Genomic DNA, 19516 nt, shown 5'->3' on the forward strand with positions numbered 1-19516 from the left:
AAGGGTAGAATCCCACATTGTGCTCATAAATTTGGACTGCATCCCATGGGATAAAATATGTGTTCGTGTCACAATCTGCTGTTTGTTTTGTCATGGAGTACAATGTTTCTGATGATTTGACCATATTACGGGGGGGTTTTGAGTTTCAGACGTGCATCCAGTTGGAATTGCTCCCGAGTTAAACTCACATTGAAGAGGCCAGCTGCATCTCATTGATCTTCAGTGAGCAGCTCAAGAGTTCCTGTGGCACTGTGGTAGTGTCCCTACATTTGACCAGGAGACCCAGCTCAAGGTCCACCTGTCACCAGAGTTATGTCATAACATCTCTGAACAGGTTAATTAGAGAATGCCAGTCTTTTAGAGTCCTCATGGTACAGCAGTAGTGTCTCGAATGTGGACCTCCTGGCTCAGCGTTAAAGTCCCACCTGCTCCAGAGTTGTGCAATAGCATCTCTGAACAGGTTCATAAGAAAATACCTATGATTGGGGCTCTTGTGATGTAGTGATCGTGTCTCTACCTCTGGACTAGAAATTCCAGATTTAAGTTTTACTTGCTTCACAGATGTGTCTAACATGTCTGAGCAGGCTGATCATGTAATCTTTCCATTATCATGAAACTTCAAAATAATTTTTCATTTCCATTGTAATTCCTTCATGCAAGTGTTGAAGAAACAACTTGGTGCACTTATTTAATCTCAATATGTATCAAACACGCTGCAGAAACCATTTTGTTTCTTTGCTTTTTTTTGTGTTTAAAAGTTTGAATCATCTTAATTTTATACATACCTGCTGTAGTACATGTTTCAAGCTCTGCTCTCTGCTGATCATTGTGAGAGTACTCACTGCTCGAATCAACTTCATAATGAAAAACTTGCAGGTCATCATTGGTAGAATCCTGTTCCTCTGATGCGAGCGATGCCCTGTCAGACTGCTCAGAGTCTGAGAGAACATGGCTGCTGGACGGAGTGTCTGCTCGACTCTGTAATTTGCAGTTGAGGGATTCAATGAGCTTGTTCTTCTGTTGAAGTTCTTTGTTCAGTCTGCAATTATGGTAACAATTGAGTGAGAGAGGAATGAAAATAAAAACTGAAGTAACTGCTGATGCTGTAAATCAGAGATAAAATAAATATTGCTGGAAAAGCTCAGCAGGTCTGGCACCATCTGTGGAGATAAATCAGAATTGGCGTCTCCGGTCGAGTGACCCAACCTCAGAACCAGTGAGAGGAATCAACTACCCTTCAGATGGTGTTCAGGACAATTTCCAAGAACAATAAGTTGTAGATCCAACTAAAGATCAGACTTATTTGGATCTAGTGGTGCGTAATAAAGCAGGTTCACTAAATGACGTGAGAGTAAAAGATTCCCTAGAAAACAGTGACTGTAATAAGTAGAATTTAACAATCAGTTTGAGGGGGAGGAACTTGGATCAGAAATGAAGGTTATTATAAAATAATAAAGGACAACACTAGCTGCAGTGTACTGGGGAAGGACTATAGCAGTAGGTTGAGGAAAAATGGCAGATATTTAAGAAAATAGTTCATGGCTCACAGCACAGATACAGCCAAGTGAGAAAGATAGATTCGAGGAAGGGGATAAGTCAAGCATGGTTAACCAGGGAAGTTAAGGGTAGCATCAAATTGAAAATAAAAACAGACATTTGTGGCAAAGATTAGTAGTAAACCAGAGGATTGGAAAAGTTTTGAAAACCATTAAAAAATCAAAAAGAAATAAAGAGGGAGAAGAAAAACTTTAAGGGTAAACTTGCAAGCAATTAAATATTGAGACAGACTGCAAGAGCTTCTTAAACACATTTAAAAAAGACAGAGGTCAAATTTAGTATAGGCCACTTGGAAAATGAGGCTGGGGAAATAGTAATGAGGAACAAGGAAAGTTAGAGGAGTTGAATAAAAATTTTGCATTAATCTTTACAACAGAAGACTGTAATAGCATTCCAGAGTTACTAAATAATCAAGAGGCAAAAAGAGGGAAGGGAATAAATATAAAACTATTACTTGAGAAAAAAGTGCGAGGGAATCTAATGCGGCTGAAGACTGTTAAGTGTCCTGGACCTAATGGGATGTATCCTAGAATATTGAAAGAAGTGGTTACAGGGATAGTCGATGCACTTGTAGTAATTAGATTAGATTACTTACAGTATGGAAACAGGCCCTTCGGCCCAACAAGTCCACACCGCCCCGCCGAAGCGCAACCCACCCATACCCCAACCCCTACATTTACATTTACCGCTTACCTAACACTACGGGCAATTTAGCATGGCCAATTCACCTGACCTGCACATCTTTGTGACTGTGGGAGGAAACTGGAGCACCCGGAGGAAACCCACGCAGACACGGGAAGAACGTGCAAACTCCACACAGTCAGTCGCCTGAGGCGGGAATTGAACCCGGGTCTCTGGCGCTGTGAGGCAGCAGTGCTAACCACTGTGCCACCGTGCCGCCCACAATCTTTAGATTCTTTAGATTCTGAGAAAGTCCCAGAATATTGGAAATCTGGGAAAATAACAACTTTACTTAAAAAGGGAAGGTGTCAAAAGAAACATTAAAAAGGGAAGATGTCAAAAGAAACAGTTAGCCTAATGTCTTATTTGATGGATAGACAGCATTGGCTAACTAACAGACAGTTGGGATAAGGGGATCATTTTCAGGATGGCAACTTCTAACTAGTGAAGTGCCACAGGGATCAGTGCTGGGGCCACAATTATTTACAATATATAGTAATGACCTGGATGAGGAAAGTAAATATACTTTAACTAGATTGTAGATGACACAAAGTGGGAAGGCAAGTGGTGAGTTTGGCACAAAGTGTGTACAGAAGGATATGGACAGATTAAGCAAGATTGGAAAAGTCTTGGCAGATGGAATATGATGTGAGAAATTGTGAGGTTATGCACTTTGGAAGGAAGGTTAGAGGAGGAGATTATTATTTAAATGAAAAACACACTATAGAAAGCTACATCAGATTTGGAGTCCTCATGCATAAATCTTAAAAAGCTAGCATACACTCAACAGTTAATCAGGAAGGCAAATGGATTGTTGGCCATTATTTCAAAGCAAATGGAATACGAAAGTAGATACATCTTGCTAAAATTATACAAAGCATTAGTTAGACCACAGCTGGAACACTGAATAGTTTTGGGCCCCTAAAGAAGTACACACTGGCATTGGAGGCAGACTAGAGAAGTTTCATTAGACAGATTTTGGGTATAGAGGGACTGTCTTATGAGGAGACATTGAGTCAGTTCGGCATATACTGTTTAGTTTAATTTAGAAGAATGGGAGGTGACTTTATTGAAGCATACATGATTCTTAGAGAACTTGACAAGTTAGATGTGGAAAGGTTTCCTCTTCAGTCAGTAAGGAAATCAAAGGATTGTGAGAAAAGGCAGGAAAGTGGAATTGAGGATAATGAGATCAGCCATGATCTCACTGTATGGCAGAACAGACTTGATGGGCTGAATGGCCTGTTTCTACTCTGACATCTTATGGAATACCACCATCTCCGGAAAGCCACCGTCACCTCTTTGACTTGCAGCAGGTCAGTGCCAGTATCACTAGATTAGTAATCCAAAGCTCCAGGCTACTGCTGTAAGGATAAGGTTTGAATTCCACCATGTCAGATGGTGAAATTTGAATTCAATAGGAATCTAGAATTAAAAATTATTAGCCATTATCAATTGCCACAAGAGCATATCTAGATTGCTCATGGCCTTAGGGAAGGAAATCTATCGACTACACCTCGTCTGGCCTTACATGTGACAATAACATTACTCTATGCTTAGCCCAAAATGTCGATACTCCTGCTCCTCGGATGCTGCCGGACCTGTGTTTTTCCAGCGCCACACTTTTCAACTCTGTATTAAACCACTGCAAAGACTAATGAATCTGGATGGAACACCCATTATTAACGTAAGCACCGGAAACTAAAAACATAAACTTAGCTCTGTCTACCCTACAAAATCCTCCTTGGGACTTTTTGGGGCTTGTGTCAAAATTGGGAGAGCTGTCTCACAGAAAGGTGAAGCAACAGTGTGATATAGGTATTCTTACAGAATCAAAATTTTCAGGCCCCAAACACCACCATCACCACTCCTGAGGTGGCACCACAGTGACATACAGTAAAGAAAAAATGAGTGCACCTGGGAGTCCTGAACATAGACTCCGGGATCCATGAGATTGTATGGACATCTAACATGGACAAGGAAACCATCCCAACCCCACCCCAAGCTGCTGAATCAATACTTCTCCACAGTGAACATCACTTGGTGGAACAGGTGGGGGATTTCAGCATCCATCATCAAAGGTAGCTTCATGCTACAATTGATTGAATTGGCTGAGTATTAAAGGACAGAGCTGTTAGACAGTGAGTTCCCTTCGAAGCCACAAACGTTCTGAACTTGGAACTACTTGATTCCTGATGAAGGACTTATGCCCGAAACATCGACTCTCCTGCTCCCTGGATGCTGCCTGACCTGCTGTGCTTTTCCAGTGCCACACTTTTTGACTTGGAACTACATCACCAGACCTTTACTGTTGCTGGGTCAAAATCCTAAAACTCCTTATCTAACAAGTACAGCTAAAGGATTGGAGCAGTTTGGCTAGGGGCACAACTAATTCTGGAGCACATGTCTTCAGTACTATTGCCAGAATGTTGTCAGGACCTTTGGTTGCTGTGGTATCCAGGATCAATTGAATTGGCTGAAGACTGGTATCTATGACACTGGAGTTCTCGATGTGTTCAATCATAAATTCAATGCTTCTGGTGAAAGAGGTTGCAAATTCTTTAACCTTGTCTTTTGCACTAATGCATTATACTCTTCATTTAGGACATGGATAATTGTGGAGCCTCCACCTCCAGAGGGTTTCCTAATTTCATTATAAGCATGAACGATATTTAGTTGCTTGAATGTCTGCCTAAAACAGCTAATAGGCTCCTTAGATCTGTAAACTAAGATTCAATTTCTCCTTATAACATCTTAAATGTAAAAGGTCAGCAATGAACAGGCACAGCCTTTGCTGAGCATGCATTGGATATTGTACTTGACTCTGATAGTAGAGACCAAAAAGATTTTGCTATACATTATTTTTATTCTTGTGGGCCCAGGAAAATCTTTGCTCCATTGCCAGTGTGTTCAAATGACTGCTGGCAGTATCACATCAGACCCACCCTCAGATGCAATCTGTAGGCAGCTGAACTAGCTGTTTCTTAGCCTACAAGCAGCAGGACAATAATTTGGTGGATTTATAGTGCAGTAAATGAGGCCTGAAATATGGCACAGGCTATAACTGGGAACAGTTTGCTGACTTTACATCTATATAAGGCACAAGTCAAAAGTTTCCTTTCCCCAACCCCACCATTTATTGGATATTTACAATCCCTCTGCCCTTCTGCTGTCTGATACTGAATGTTCTGTCCTCAGCAATGGTCTCAGTTTTGTCCCTCTGAACCCCCATCTCAATGAATTTCAGGCATGACATGATGTTGAATTTTTCTTCCGTCGCTTCCATGCCGTTTCTTCAGGTGAGAGTCCTCTTCCCATCCCTCAGATTCCTTCAACACTCTCCCTCCATCTGGAACTGTATCTCTGGTCTTTTCCTTACATTTGACTTGTTCATTGAGGTCACACTGACAATTCTCAATCTTAATTTCTCTGGCCCCGTTACCCATTCAAATTTATCTCTCTCTGAACTGACTGCACTCCGTGCTGTCAGGTCCAACCCTGACTTTGTAATTAAGCCATCTCCCGTACTTCAGCCCTTACCCCTTCCTTTCATTCCCACAACAATGATTGGGTCCCTCACTCCTAACTTACCACTCACCAGCCTCTACATCCAAAAGGACTGTAAGCTGCCATTTCTGCTACCTCCGAAAGGATGCCACAACTGGATACATATTCTTCTTTCCCCTTGTCAGCATTTCGCAGAGACCATCCCCTCCTGCTCACCCTGGTCCACTCTTCCTCTATTCCCAACATCTCCTCACACTCCCACGGCACCTTCCTTTGCCATTGCAGAAAGTGTAATACCTGTCTTTTTACCTTCTCCTGTCTCACCATCCAAGGCCCCAGACATATCTTCCAGGTGAAGCAGCAATTTACTTGTGTTGCATTCAATATTATCTACTCTATTCACTATTCACAGTGTGGAGAGACAAAAAACAGAGTGGGTGATTGCTTTACAGAACACCTACGTTCTGTCAGCAGAAATGACCCTAAGTTTCCAGTTGCCTGTCACCTCAACACACCACTGTGTTCCATGCCAATATTTCTGATGCAGGCCTGCTGCAGTGTTCTGGCAAGCCTCAACACAAGCTCAAAGAAGCAGTGTCTCATTTGCCACTTGGGACTCTGCTGCCTCTATTTGATTTGTTTTAACTTATTGTTGTCACGTGTACCAAGATACAGTGAAAAGTGTTGTTTTATGTGCTATACCGGCAAGTCATACCACACAAAGTGCATCAGGATATTAGAACAGATTACAGAATACAGTGTTACTGTTGCAGAGAAGTTGCAGAGAGGGAGATCAGAATTAATTTTTGAGAGGTCCATTCAAAAATCTGATGACAGCAGGGAAGCTGTTCTTGAATCTTCTGTCCAATGGAAGAGGGTGGACGAGAGTATAACTGGACTGGGAGGCATCTTTGATTATGTTGGTTGCCTTCCAGAGGCAGTGGGAAGTATAAATGGAGTCAGTGAATGGAGGCTGGTTGCATAATGGACTGAGCTGTGTTCACAGCTCTCTATAGTTTCTTGCCGTCTTGGGAACAGCAGTTGCTATACCAAAAGAGAAAATACTGGAAAATCTCAGCAGGTCTGGCAGCATCTGTAAGGGGAGAAAAGAGCTGAATTTCGAGTCTAACTGACCCTCTGTTGCTATACCATGTTGAGGTGCACCCAGATGGAATTCTTTCTGTGGTGCATCTGTTAAAAAAAGGTAAGTGTCTTTGTGGACATGCTGAATTTCCTTAGCCTTCTGAAAAAGAGAGACGCTGCTGTGCTTTCTTGACCATCGCGTTCATGTGGATGGACCAGGACAGATTATAGATGATCATTACTACCAGGAATTTGACGCTCTTAAACATCTCCACCGTTGATGTAGACAGGGCGAGTGCCCTCTACTACTCCATTTCTTGAAGTCAATGACCAGCTCTTTTAGATTAGATTAGATTACTTACAGTGTGGAAACAGGCCCTTCGGCCCAACAAGTCCACACCGCCCCGCCGAAGCGCAACCCACCCATACCCCCTACATTTACCCTTTACCTAACACTATGGGCAATTTAGCATGGCCAATTCACCTGACCTGCACATCTTTGGACTGTGGGAGGAAACCAGAGCACCCGGAGGAAACCCACGCAGACACGGGGAGAACGTGCAAACTCCACACAGTCAGTCGCCTGAGGCGGGAATTGAACCCAGGTCTCTGGAGCTGTGAGGCAGCAGTGCTAACCACTGTGCCGCCCGTAAATTTTTGTTTTGTTAATTTTGATAAAAAGATTGTTGTTTTTACACCATGCTGCTAAGTCCTCAATCTCTTTTGGTAGTCTGTCTCCTCATTGCTTGAGATCCAACTTATAACAGTGATGTCGTCAGCAAACTTGCAAATGGATTTGGGGCAGAATTTGGCTTCAGTTGTGAATGTATAAGGAGTATAGAAGGGAGCTGAGCAAGGTCTGGCAGGGCACTGGTGTTGAGGAGTAGAATAGAGGTGGTGTTGTCACCCATTTTTACTGATTGCGATCTATGGGTCAGGAAGTCAAGGATCCAGTTACAGAACGGGGAGCTGAGACCTAGGTCTCAACATCAAGTTCAATAACATTAGAGACTGTGCCAAGGTTTTCACCCACCCCACATCCAATCCTGTTATGACTTGGGTTGCTTTTAGTACATAGTCACCAATTCTCACATACACCTCGGCCCATTATCACATTATACAAATTACAGTCAGTACAGCTCACCCATTTTCTCCTACTCTTAATTCATATTATCACTTAGAACATAGAACATTATAAACAGTACAGGCTCTTTGGCCCTCAATGTTGCACTGACCTGTGGAACTAATGTGAAGCCCATCTATCCTACATTACTCCATTCTCGTCCATATGCCTATCCAATGACCATTTAAATGCCCTTAAAGTTGGCGTGTCTACTACTGTTGAGGGTAGTGCGTTCCACACCCCTACTACTCTGAGTAAAGAAACTACCTTTGACATCTGACCTATATCTATCACCCCTGAATTTAAAGTTATGTCCTCTTGTGCTAGCCATTGCCATCTGAGGAAAAAGGCTCTCACTGTCCAACCTATCTAACCTTCTGATTATCTTGTACGTCTCAATTAAGTCACCTCTCAACCTTCTTCTCTCTAATGAAAAATGCCTCAAGTCCCTCAGCTTCTCTTTGTAAGACTTTGCCTCTATATGAGGCAACATCCTAGTAAATCTCCTCTGAACCCTTTCCAAGGCTTCCACATGCAGTGACCAGAACTGTACGCAATACTCCAAATGTGGCCGCACCAGAGTTTTGTACAGCTGTAGAGTGATCGCATGGTTCCGAAACTCAATCCCTCAACCAATAAAAGCTAACATGCCGTATGCCTTCTTAACAACCCTGTCAACCTGGGTGGCAACTTTCAAGGATCTATGTACATGGACACCGAGATCGCTCTGCTCATCTACACTATCAAGGATCTTACCATTAGCCGAGTAGTCTGCATTCCTGCTACTCCTTCCAAAATGAATCACCTCACACTTCTCCACATTAAACTCCATTTGCCACCTCTCAGCCCAGCTCTGCATCTTATCTATGTCCATCTGTAACCTACAACATTCTTCGTCACTATCCACATATCCACAACTCTACCTTCTATGCCCTCATCCAGGTCATTTATATAAATGACAAACAACAGTGGAACCAAAACAGATCCTTGTGGTACACCACTAGTAAATGAACTCCAGGATGAATATTTCCCATCAATCACCACCCTCTGCCTTTTTTCAGCTAGCCAATTTCTAATTCTAACCACGAAATCACCCTCAATCCCATGCCTCCGTATTTTGTGCAATAACCTACTGTGGGGAACCTTATCAAATGCCTTACTGAAATCCATATATACCACATGAACTACTTTGCCCTCATCCATCTGTTTGGTCACCTTGTCAAAAAACTCATTAAGGCTTGAGACATGACTTACCTTTCACAAAACCATGTTAACTATCCCTAATCAGCTTATTCCTCTCTAGATGATTATAAATCCTATCTCTTATAACCCTTTCAACACTTTACCCACAACTGAAGTAAGGCTCACAGGCCTATAATTTCCAGGGTTGTCTCTACTACCCTTCTTGAACAAGGGAACAACATTTGCTATTCTCCAGTCTTCTGGCACTATTCCGGTGGACAATGACGCCATAAAGATCAAAGCCAAAGGTTCGGCAATCTCCTCCCTGGCTTCCCAGAAAAATTCTAGGATAAATTTCATCGGGCCCAGGGGACTTATCTACTTTTACACTTCCGAGAATTGCTAACATCTCTTCCTTATGTACCTCAATCCCATCTAATCTAGTAGCCTGTAGCTCAGTATTCTCCTCAACCACATTGTCTTTTTCTAGTGTGAATACTGATGAAAAGTATTCATTTAGTCCTTCCCCTTTCTCCTCAGACTCCACGCACAACTTACCTCTACTATGCTTGTTTAGCCCTAATCTTAATCTTGTCATTCTTTTATTCCTGATAGAGCTATAGAAAGCCTTGGGGTTTTCCTTGATCCTATCCACCAATGACTTCTCATATCCCCTCCTGGCTCTTCCTCGCTCTCTCTTTAGGTCTTTCTTGGCTAACCTGTAACTCTCACACGCACTAACTGAGCCATAAGCATCTCATCCTAACATGAGCCTTCTTCTTCCTCTTGAAGGGAGATTCAACTTCCTTAGTTAACCACAGCTCCCTCGTTCGACAACCTCTTTCCTGTCTGACCGGTACATACTTATCAAGGACCCGCAGTAGCTGGTCCTTGAATAAACTCCACATTTCTATTGTGCCTATCCCCTGCAGTTTCCTTCACCATCTTATGCATCCTAGATCTTGCCTAATCGCATTGTAGTTGCCTTCCCTCCAGCTAAAGTAAACATCACTAAAGTAAACATAACAGAATTGAGGTCACTATCTGGTGCTCCACTACCTCCAAATCTAACACCTGGCCGAGTTCATTACTCAGTACCAAATCTAATGTGGCCTTGCACCTTGTTGGCTTGTCTACATACTGTGTCAAGAAATCCTCCTACACACATTTGTCAAAAACGGACCCATCTAAAGTACTTGAACTATAGTATTCCTAGTCAATATTTGGAATTAGTCCCATTTGCCTGTGTTTGGCTCATTTCTCTCTCAATCTTTCCTATCCTTGAATACAGATGTAGGTTACTCTGTCACTCTCGCTCCTATACAGAATCATCTTTGCTTTCCTATTCTCTACATCGCTGGAACTATTTGGAGGCCGATAGAAAACTCCCAACAGGGTAACTTCTCCTTTCCTGTTTCTAATCTCAACCAATACTATCTCAGTAGAGGAGTCCTCAAACATCCTTTCTGCAACCATAATACTGTCCTTGACTAACAGCGCCACCACACCCCCTCTTTTACTATTTTCTTACCGAAACATCTAAATCCCAGAAGCTGCAATAACCATTCCTGTCTCTGTTGTACCCATGTCTCTGAAATGGCCGCAAATCGAAATCCCAGGTACCAATCCATGCTGCACGTTCACCCATCTTATTCCAGATGCTCCTGGTGTTGAAGTAGACACACTTCAAACCAATTTCTTGCCTGCCAGTGCCTCCTTCCAATCTTGAAATCTTAGTTCTGACTTCACTATTCTCATCCTCCCGTTTACTACAACTACAATTTATACTTATTCAGCTTTTCTTCTGTTCTGGCATTCTATCTGTAATCTCCTCATTTACTTACCCCTTTCATATCTCTCTCTCTCTCTCTCTCTCTCTCTGACCTCTACCTCCACCTATCCCCACTTCCACTCCCAAATTCACCCCCCCCACCTCCCGAACTACAGCTCCAGCATAAATATAACTTTTCCTAGCTGCTAACAGTCTGATGGACTTTCTTCCAACAGATGCTGCCAGACTCCTGAGTTTATCCAGCAATTTATTTTTGTTTTAAGATTCTCTCCCTTCAGTTCTGGGTGTGTAGAAGGTTCTGAAGCAGTGACAGCATCGCTGCCTCAGAGTCTGAAGTTTAGGTTCTGCTCCTAGTGCAGGACTTGATACCCATGGAGGATTATCAACTGGATACCAGCTGTGAAAGGTGTAAGAGTGGGAGTGTGTCCTGGTCTCCTGCTTGAGGTGGAGTTGCATCTCAAGCGACACAGTAGCAACACGTTCCCGGAAAATCTGGTATTGGAAAGCAGGTACTTTGATTGCCTTGTATGCCATTAGGCTTCAGATGAGGAAAGAGGAATATTTGATGGTATGTTGCATAGTAAAGAAGGTAAATGAAATTTTTTTATATCCAATACCGAGAGTTAGCCTCAAGCATGCAAGGTGATGGATGTAAAGTTCTCTTCTACCTCAAAAAATGGGTGGAACGGGGTACCTTGCATTCACAGATTTGTTATTAAAGAGGAAATGAAATCCACTATACTCTAAAACACATATTGTGATTCTGAACCATATTTTTTTCATTTCAGATGTGCAGGTAATAATTAACAGTCTATCCCAGACTTAATTATAAACCGTGATCCAAAATAGAAGGGTTACTTAAAATGGACCCACCCAAAATGACATCATAAAAATATACCAACTGAGGAGAGAGGAAAATTTTAGAAAAGTAAAACAGAGACAGATTTCATTAAGGCCAAAGAGGCTGAAATAATCCTTGTATTTCTTGTTTCTGTAGGCTTTGTTTTCAATGATCGGCAACCAAATACCTAGAATATCAGTTCTGTGCAGTGACTGCATTATTATCTAACAATGACAATTTTTAACATGTATACAGCATATTAACTTATACTCATGTCAACTACATTTTGCATCCATATACAATACACACTGCAGTTCATTTACCTGCATGCTCAATGTTCTGCATTGTGTGTACAACTGTGTTAACCTGTATTGTGGCTTCATCAATAAACACAAGAACTGTAGTCACCTGTAGTAACAATTGTTAATCTCTCTGCAAATGGTCTGTACCAACCTGTCTGTATTAGCCCTGTATAGAGATTATGTAATAAAATTTACGTAATTTGTACCAATCCAGATGAGACTAATTTATACATACAACAAATAAATGAACTATTTTGCATAGTTTCTTCTTCATTGTGTTTATATATAGTAATATTAATTTGTATATGCAACGATCACACTAACTATACATAAGTGCATTAACCTGTACTTACTCTATTATATGTACTATACATTTAGGACATTAATTTATGTCTACAAAGACAAAATACTGTAAACACCAATGGTATAACTGTACAGTAAGTACTTTAACATGTGTAAACAGCTTCAGAGTTCCATATATTATATATACATTCAGTATATAAAATAAGTAATAGCCATGACCTGTAAACATAGCAATTACTTTAGCCTTTTTGGGCAAGCATTGTATGGAGTAGCTGTATAGAGTAGCTGTATGGAGTAAATTAACCTACACATGCACTAAGACAAGACACTTAATCAGAATATACAGTGATATAACCCGCACTTACAGAGATTATATTGATCTAGATATATAGCATCTGGGATGGCATATGGCATAAATATGAACATGTTAACCTTTTGATACAAAAAAAAAAGTACAAAAAAAACGCATTCAGCTACATTTAATACGGTCACATGCTTTGAAAATACAACTCCTGGTGCCTTGCACAAAACAAAATCCTGAATGCAGTATTAACCTGTATTTACAACTATTGCATTAAACTGTGAATACAGTATCTGCTTTCACTACATATGATAACTTCACCTACATCTGTATTCAAGGATAGGAAAGATTGAGAGAGATAGGAGCCAAACACAGGCAAATGGGACTAATTCAATATGGGAAACCTGATCAGCATGGAAGAGTTGGGCTGAAGTGCCTGTTTCTGTGCTGTATGAATCTAATGACTCTCTGATTGTTATCTGGTATATATAGCAATTGTACTAACCTAAATGCAAAATGAGTTGTATGTGCGATAACATTAATATAGAGATTAATGTTTACACATAGTAGCTGTAATAACCTATATATGTATATATGTAGTGTATTAATTGATCTGTGTACATACATACAGCAGCAATATTATTTTATAGACCATAATAACTTAAACAGACTGACCATATTAACCTGTAATAACCCACAAACACATTAACCTATGATAACATACATGCAGTAACTATATTAATCAGCAATAGAGATTGCAACAACTTATATGGAAAATGTTAACCCATATGTACAAAGACTATCACAATATACACAATACTGACATTTTTAACCTATATGTACAATGTAATTAATCTATGTAGAACAACAGTATTAATTTGTATATGACTCATATAAATCACAACATATGGAACTACTGCAGTTTAACAATAAAAACAGAGCACACACCTCTGTCTTCCTAAATCAAGGCCCAGCATCTAAAACTTGCAATGAAGTAAACCCCATCAATCTCATTACGTCACAGATATTGACTTCTCACTCACAGAACAATGAACTTTGATGACATTTTCATTGATTAACCACTTTTCAAACTGATACCGTCATACTGAGTCTGCAACTTTCTCTTCCTTTAATCTTTAACTGGCTAAGTTTCCACATGTTTGCAGAGACATCATATTTCACAAAAAAACCATAACTAGCATTTTATTTACGCATTTGACAGCTTGTTTAAATAAAGGGTCTTCAGGGTACAATCAATTGCCTCACCAATTAAGATAAAGCTAGAGTGTGCTCCTTACTTGTTTAGTTCCTCTCTGCTGTTTGCAGCCAGGATCTGCTGCTGCTGTCTTAAATTTCTCAGCTGCTCATGTAGCAGACTTCGCTCTTTCTCCATCTGTTTGCGAAGTAAACTCATTTCCTTCTCCAGGTTACGGGCATTATACAAGGAGAAGGAAAAGAGGGAGTCTCTGTAGATAGGGCTGCTCCTTGACAGCATGGCCAACCACAGAGGAGCCATCTCTCAGTCAGAAGAACCTCGAGGCATTCAATGAGAAACACTGTGAGCATTTACTTCACCTTAATAAAAACGACAGGAAATCAAGCTCCATGAAGAGGGAAAGAATGATACGATTGGACATCCGCATCCATCTTCACATATGCCAAGTAGGAACAGTGAGTTAGTTGATTGTGACAGTTTTATACAGAGAAAAGCTCAGATCCATTATTCTCTGACTATTCATAGTGCTGAAGACACTGCCCCAGTCAAAGTCAACAAGCTGCAGTTCTTTGCACGTCAGGATTTGCTTTCTCGGTTTCTCAGTCTTGTCCAGTTTAAACTGTTAACAGAATCATTACTCCTCCCCTGCTGCCTTCCCTCCCTGCGGCTTAACACAAACGTCAAAGCATATCAACACATTGCCAAAAAGGGTAAAGGTCAACTGATTTGTCCAATAGCAAATTCTGGAACATTCCTCAAACAGCAACAAACTGATTAAATATTACCTTTTGTAAACAAAATTGCAACTGAATGAATATAAGTGGATGTAAAAATTGACAGTTGCTGGTTAGCAGCTGCACACTGATTACAAAGCACAGATGTACCACAGAGTAGACCTCAATAGATAAAATCCCCCACTCCCTGCAGGATAATCCACTCAAGTACAGAATTACTGGCAATAATCCAATCGGAGGACAATTGTGGTTATTTCCCTAAAGACAATCAGAAATAATTTTAAAAAGGTCTGGCTAAAGCCAGTAATGATCAGACCCAATCCCAAAGAATTTTGGACAGGGGTGGAGTGATGGGGCAAGGTAAGAAGATGCTTCTGAATAAGAATGACAACAACATCACAGACTGAGGCAATTGTTCTGAAAAGCACTGATACATCAACCATCCAGTATTTTCTGAATTACATATGGTTTGTGTTTAAATGGGTCAGGTTTGCTGATATTGCCAGGAAGTAAACCATACCCAAACAACAGAAGACTATTTTGTAACATTCCATTGTAACCGACCATTAGTGTTTACTATTATTAAATGATAGCTAAGTCTTTAATACAGAAAATATCCCAAATCTCTCTTCAGAAATGGGAAGCAGATAGTAAACAGAAATAGATGGAGAACAGATAGCGAGTCATGGAGGGGGACGCTAGTTGGAATGAGCACAAGATTGATGGAAAAAGTGGTAAATAAAAAATGAACATGTGATGAGGGAAATTATAGTTTCATTCTCCTTTTGGTTCAGTCAGAGAAGTTATGGCTCCTGCATCTTTGGTGCCAGAAAGACAGTCTACCAAGAAAGAAGTGGTCATAGGATCAGGAGAAGCCATTAAGTGATAGTGTTGAATCTAATCTGAAAGTTGATCTCCTGCCAGTGAATTACTTCATTGAAGGGCCAATAAAAACAAACTGTATTCCTGTAGCATCTTTAAAATCCCAAGGCATTTCACAATAGGATTATAATAAACCCAAATTAGCCACATTTTAGACAGATGACCAAAACTTTAATCATAGAGATAGGTTTAAAAGAGTCGATGCAGACAAGTTTATGGAGAAAATAGTTTTTATAGCAGGGGTGGGGGAAGCCGACCATTTGTGGCAAAATTACACTCAGGATGCTCAAGAGGCCAGAGTTAGAGGAGTACAGCAAACTCAGAGGGTTATGAAGCCTAGGAGGAATTTTGAAACTGAGGATGAAAATTTTAAAATGGTCTTATCCAGAACTAATGTAGATCAACGAGTGCAAAGGAGATGTACAGGACTTACAATGAATAATTAAATCAACACCAGAATTTTGGACTGCCTCGAGTTTATAAAAGGTATATGTGGGAGGCTGACCAGTATAGCATTATCATAGTCAAATCTAAAGCTAACCAAGGCATGAACAGATGTTTCAGTAGCAGGTAAGCTGAGCAGTGACAGAGCCAGATGATTTTAAGACTGTCAAAGTAATCAGACTTAGTGGTAATTGATCATGGTGAGAAGCTTGTTGTGGGGTAACATATGCCACTAGTGTGTGTCTTGTCTGTGTATGTGGGTGTGTATGTGTCTGTGTGTGTGTCTGTCTGTCTATGTCTGTCTGTCTGTGTCGGGGGGGGGGAAATATGAGCGTCTGTGAGAGAGTGTGTGTATGTGTATCAGATAGACTGGGATTGTTTTCTTTGGAGCAGAGGAGACAGGGGTACGTGTTTGAGAAGCATAAAGTTATGAGGTGCATAAACAGGGTAGGTAGGAATTTTCTCCTTGGTGAAAGTATCAATGACAAGGAGACACAGATTTAAGCTAAGGGGCAGGATATTTAGAGGGGATGTTAGGAAACATGGTGGAAATTTGGAGCTCATTGCCTGTAAGGGTGGTGGAGGAAGAAACCCTCATAACGTTTAAGCAGAGTTCCGATATACACTTGCAATGCCAAGACATACAAGACTTTGTGCCAAGTGCTAGAAAAGAGGATTAGAACAGTTAGGTGATTACTTTTGACCAGCACAGCCTTAATGGACTGAAGAACTTTTTCTGCGCTGTTGACCTCTATGACTCTATGAAATTTCTGCTCATCCAATAACGGACATCAGACAGCCAGTCTGACAGCTTACAGACAGTGGAGGAAGTGGGAGAGCTGGTGGTGAGGCAGAGATGGCTTTCATTAGTGTACGCATGACAACTGGCACTGTGTTTCAGATGTCGTCACTAAGGGACATCATGTGATGCTAAATACGAGTAAGCCAAGAATTGATTCTTGATGGAAACCAGAGGTAACAGTGTGGGAGTGGGAAGAAAAATGTCGCAGATGATTTGCAGGTTACCAATTCAATTTGTTCCACATAACATCAAGAAACGGCTGAAAGCACCGGATACTGCAAAGGCTATGGACTGACAACATTCTGGATAGTCCTGAAGAGTTGTGCTCCAGAATGTGTTGCTTCCATAGCCAAGCTGTTCTAATACAGTTACAGCACTTGCATCTATCCAACAATGTGGAAAATTGACCAGATACTGTATATCCTGTACACAGAAGGCAAGACTAATTCAACCCTGCCAATTACCACCCTATCAGTCTATTCTCAATCACCAGTGAGCTGATGGAAGGAGTCATCAATAAAGCTATCAAACAGGACTTGCATAGCAATAATCTGCAGTGATATGCAGTTTGGATACTACTCAGACCAATCAGCTCCTAACCTCATTACAACCTTGGTTCAAACATGGATTAAGGAGCCAAATTCCAGAGGCAAAGTGATAGTGACCAGCCTTGACATTGAGGCAGCATTTGATTAAATGTGGCATTGAGAAGCCCTACAAAAAGTGGAATCAGAAAACACTCCACTGTTTGGAGTCATATCCAGCACACAGGAACATGGTCAAGGTCGTTGAAAGTCCCTTGGTCCAACTATCGAGCGACTTCATCACTGACCTTTCCTCTACCACAAAGGTCAGAAATGGGGAAGGTTGCTGATGATTGCACAATGTTCAGTAACAGCTAAGACTCAACGGACACGAAGCAGTCCATGTTCAAATGCAGCAAAGCCTGGTCAATGTCTAAGTTGGGCTGATAAGTGGCAAGTGCATCACATCATAAAGTACCAGGCAATAATCATATCCAACGAGAGAATGTAACCATTGCCCAATTACATTTGAAAGCATTACCATTGCTGAATCCTTCACTATCAATATCCTGGGAGATCCCATTGACCAGAAATTGAACTGAACTATTCATATATATGCTGTGGCTACAAAAGCAGATCAGAGGCTAGGAATGCTGCAGTGAATAAATCACCTCCTTACTTCCTAAAATTAGTTGAACATCTACAAGTCAGGAGTGTGATGGCATTCTCTCAATTTGCCTGGATAAATGTAGCTCCAACAATACTCGAGCAGCTTGCTTGACTGGCACCCTTTCCATCACCTTTAACATTCATACCCTTCATCACGGATGCACAGTTGCAGCAGTGAGTACCATCAACAAAATACAGTGCAGAAATTTATTCCGGCTTCTCATGATAGCACCTTCCAAACACACAGCTACTACCATCTAAACGGACAAGGGCAGCAGATATGCGCAAGTTTCCCTATACAACCCGCATACCATCCAGATTTGGAAACAAATCACCATTCCCTCAACGCTGGGTCAAAATACTAGAACTTCCTCCTCAACAGCATTATGGGGGTTCATACACAAAATGGACTGCAACAGATCAAGAAAGCATTTCCAAGTTTGCAGGCAAAACAAAGCTGGTTGGGAGGATGAGCTCTGAGGAGGATGCAGAGGCTTCAGTGTGATTTGGACAAATTTAATGAGTGGGAAAATGCATGGCAGATTATGTATGATGTGGATGAATGTGACATTATCCACTTCGGCAACAAAATGATTATATGAATGGCAATAGATTGGGAGAGATGTAAGTGCAATGAGAGCTGGGTGCCCTTGTGCTTTGCTGAAAGTAAGCATGCGGGTTCAGCAGGCGGTGAAGGTAGCAAGAGGATTAGAGCACAGGACCAAGGAAGTCTTGCTGCAATTGTACAGGGCCTTTGTAAGACTACACCTGGAGAATTGTGTGCAGATTTGGTCTCCTTACCAGTGGGAATATCTTCTGGCTATGGAGTGATTGCAAGAGGATTAATAAGACCAATTCCTGAGATGGCAGGACTGGAGACAGAGAGTGAATTTGATGCCCAGACATGATAATATTGAATGGTGGAGTAACCTTGCAGAGCCCAATGATCTACTCCTGCCTCTATTCTCTATGATTCCATGTCAACAGATTTAAGCAAAGATAGATATTTAGAGTAGTACTGCCACAATCTCACTGAATGACAGGACAGATGCTGGGACAAAACAGCCTACTCCTGTCCACAATGAAAAGTATTTCAACTATCCTAACATTTTACTATTTTTATTAATTTTTAGACTGGGCATTCAGGGTTCTGTTGCAGATTGATCAATAGTTTGTTGGTATGCTATTGTTTATCTGCGAATAATTTCTCCAAAACAAAACCAAAACAGGATGAATAGAGTCAGGCAAACTTCACCTGAAGTTATAATAAATAAGATTTGAAGTGGTTACAATGATAGTGCTAAACCTTCAAAGGCTTAATGCCAGCCAAGCATCAAACCAGAATCTACAAGATATGTCTAACAAGTGCAATACCTATGCTGAAGAATGTCCTCACAAAGTGATGAATGGTCAACTTCTCATTCTATGGTCAATGCAACAAGATTTTGCATACTCCAATTTCTTGCTTTACAGTGATAGTCATTAAACTTGACAGGTGCATATTTAGTAAAAAGAGAATCTTGGAAAAGGCTGATACTAATAAAGTGCATTTATTTTACAAATCCTCCACAAG

At 41.0% G+C, this 19516-nt stretch overlaps 1 protein-coding gene across 1 annotated transcript in view; it reads right to left on the reverse strand.

Moving 5' to 3' along the window:
• LOC122554446 (phosphodiesterase 4D interacting protein) overlaps positions 1-19516 on the reverse strand; it is a 161417-nt gene that overhangs the window by 40725 nt on the left and 101176 nt on the right. The window contains exon 26 of the mRNA XM_043699507.1: positions 786-1039. Coding sequence (XP_043555442.1) covers positions 786-1039 — 254 coding nt within the window. The remainder of the gene's footprint in view (positions 1-785; positions 1040-19516) is intronic.

This window comes from Chiloscyllium plagiosum, chromosome 11 (genome assembly GCF_004010195.1).
Source record: "Chiloscyllium plagiosum isolate BGI_BamShark_2017 chromosome 11, ASM401019v2, whole genome shotgun sequence".
NCBI lineage: Eukaryota > Metazoa > Chordata > Chondrichthyes > Orectolobiformes > Hemiscylliidae > Chiloscyllium > Chiloscyllium plagiosum.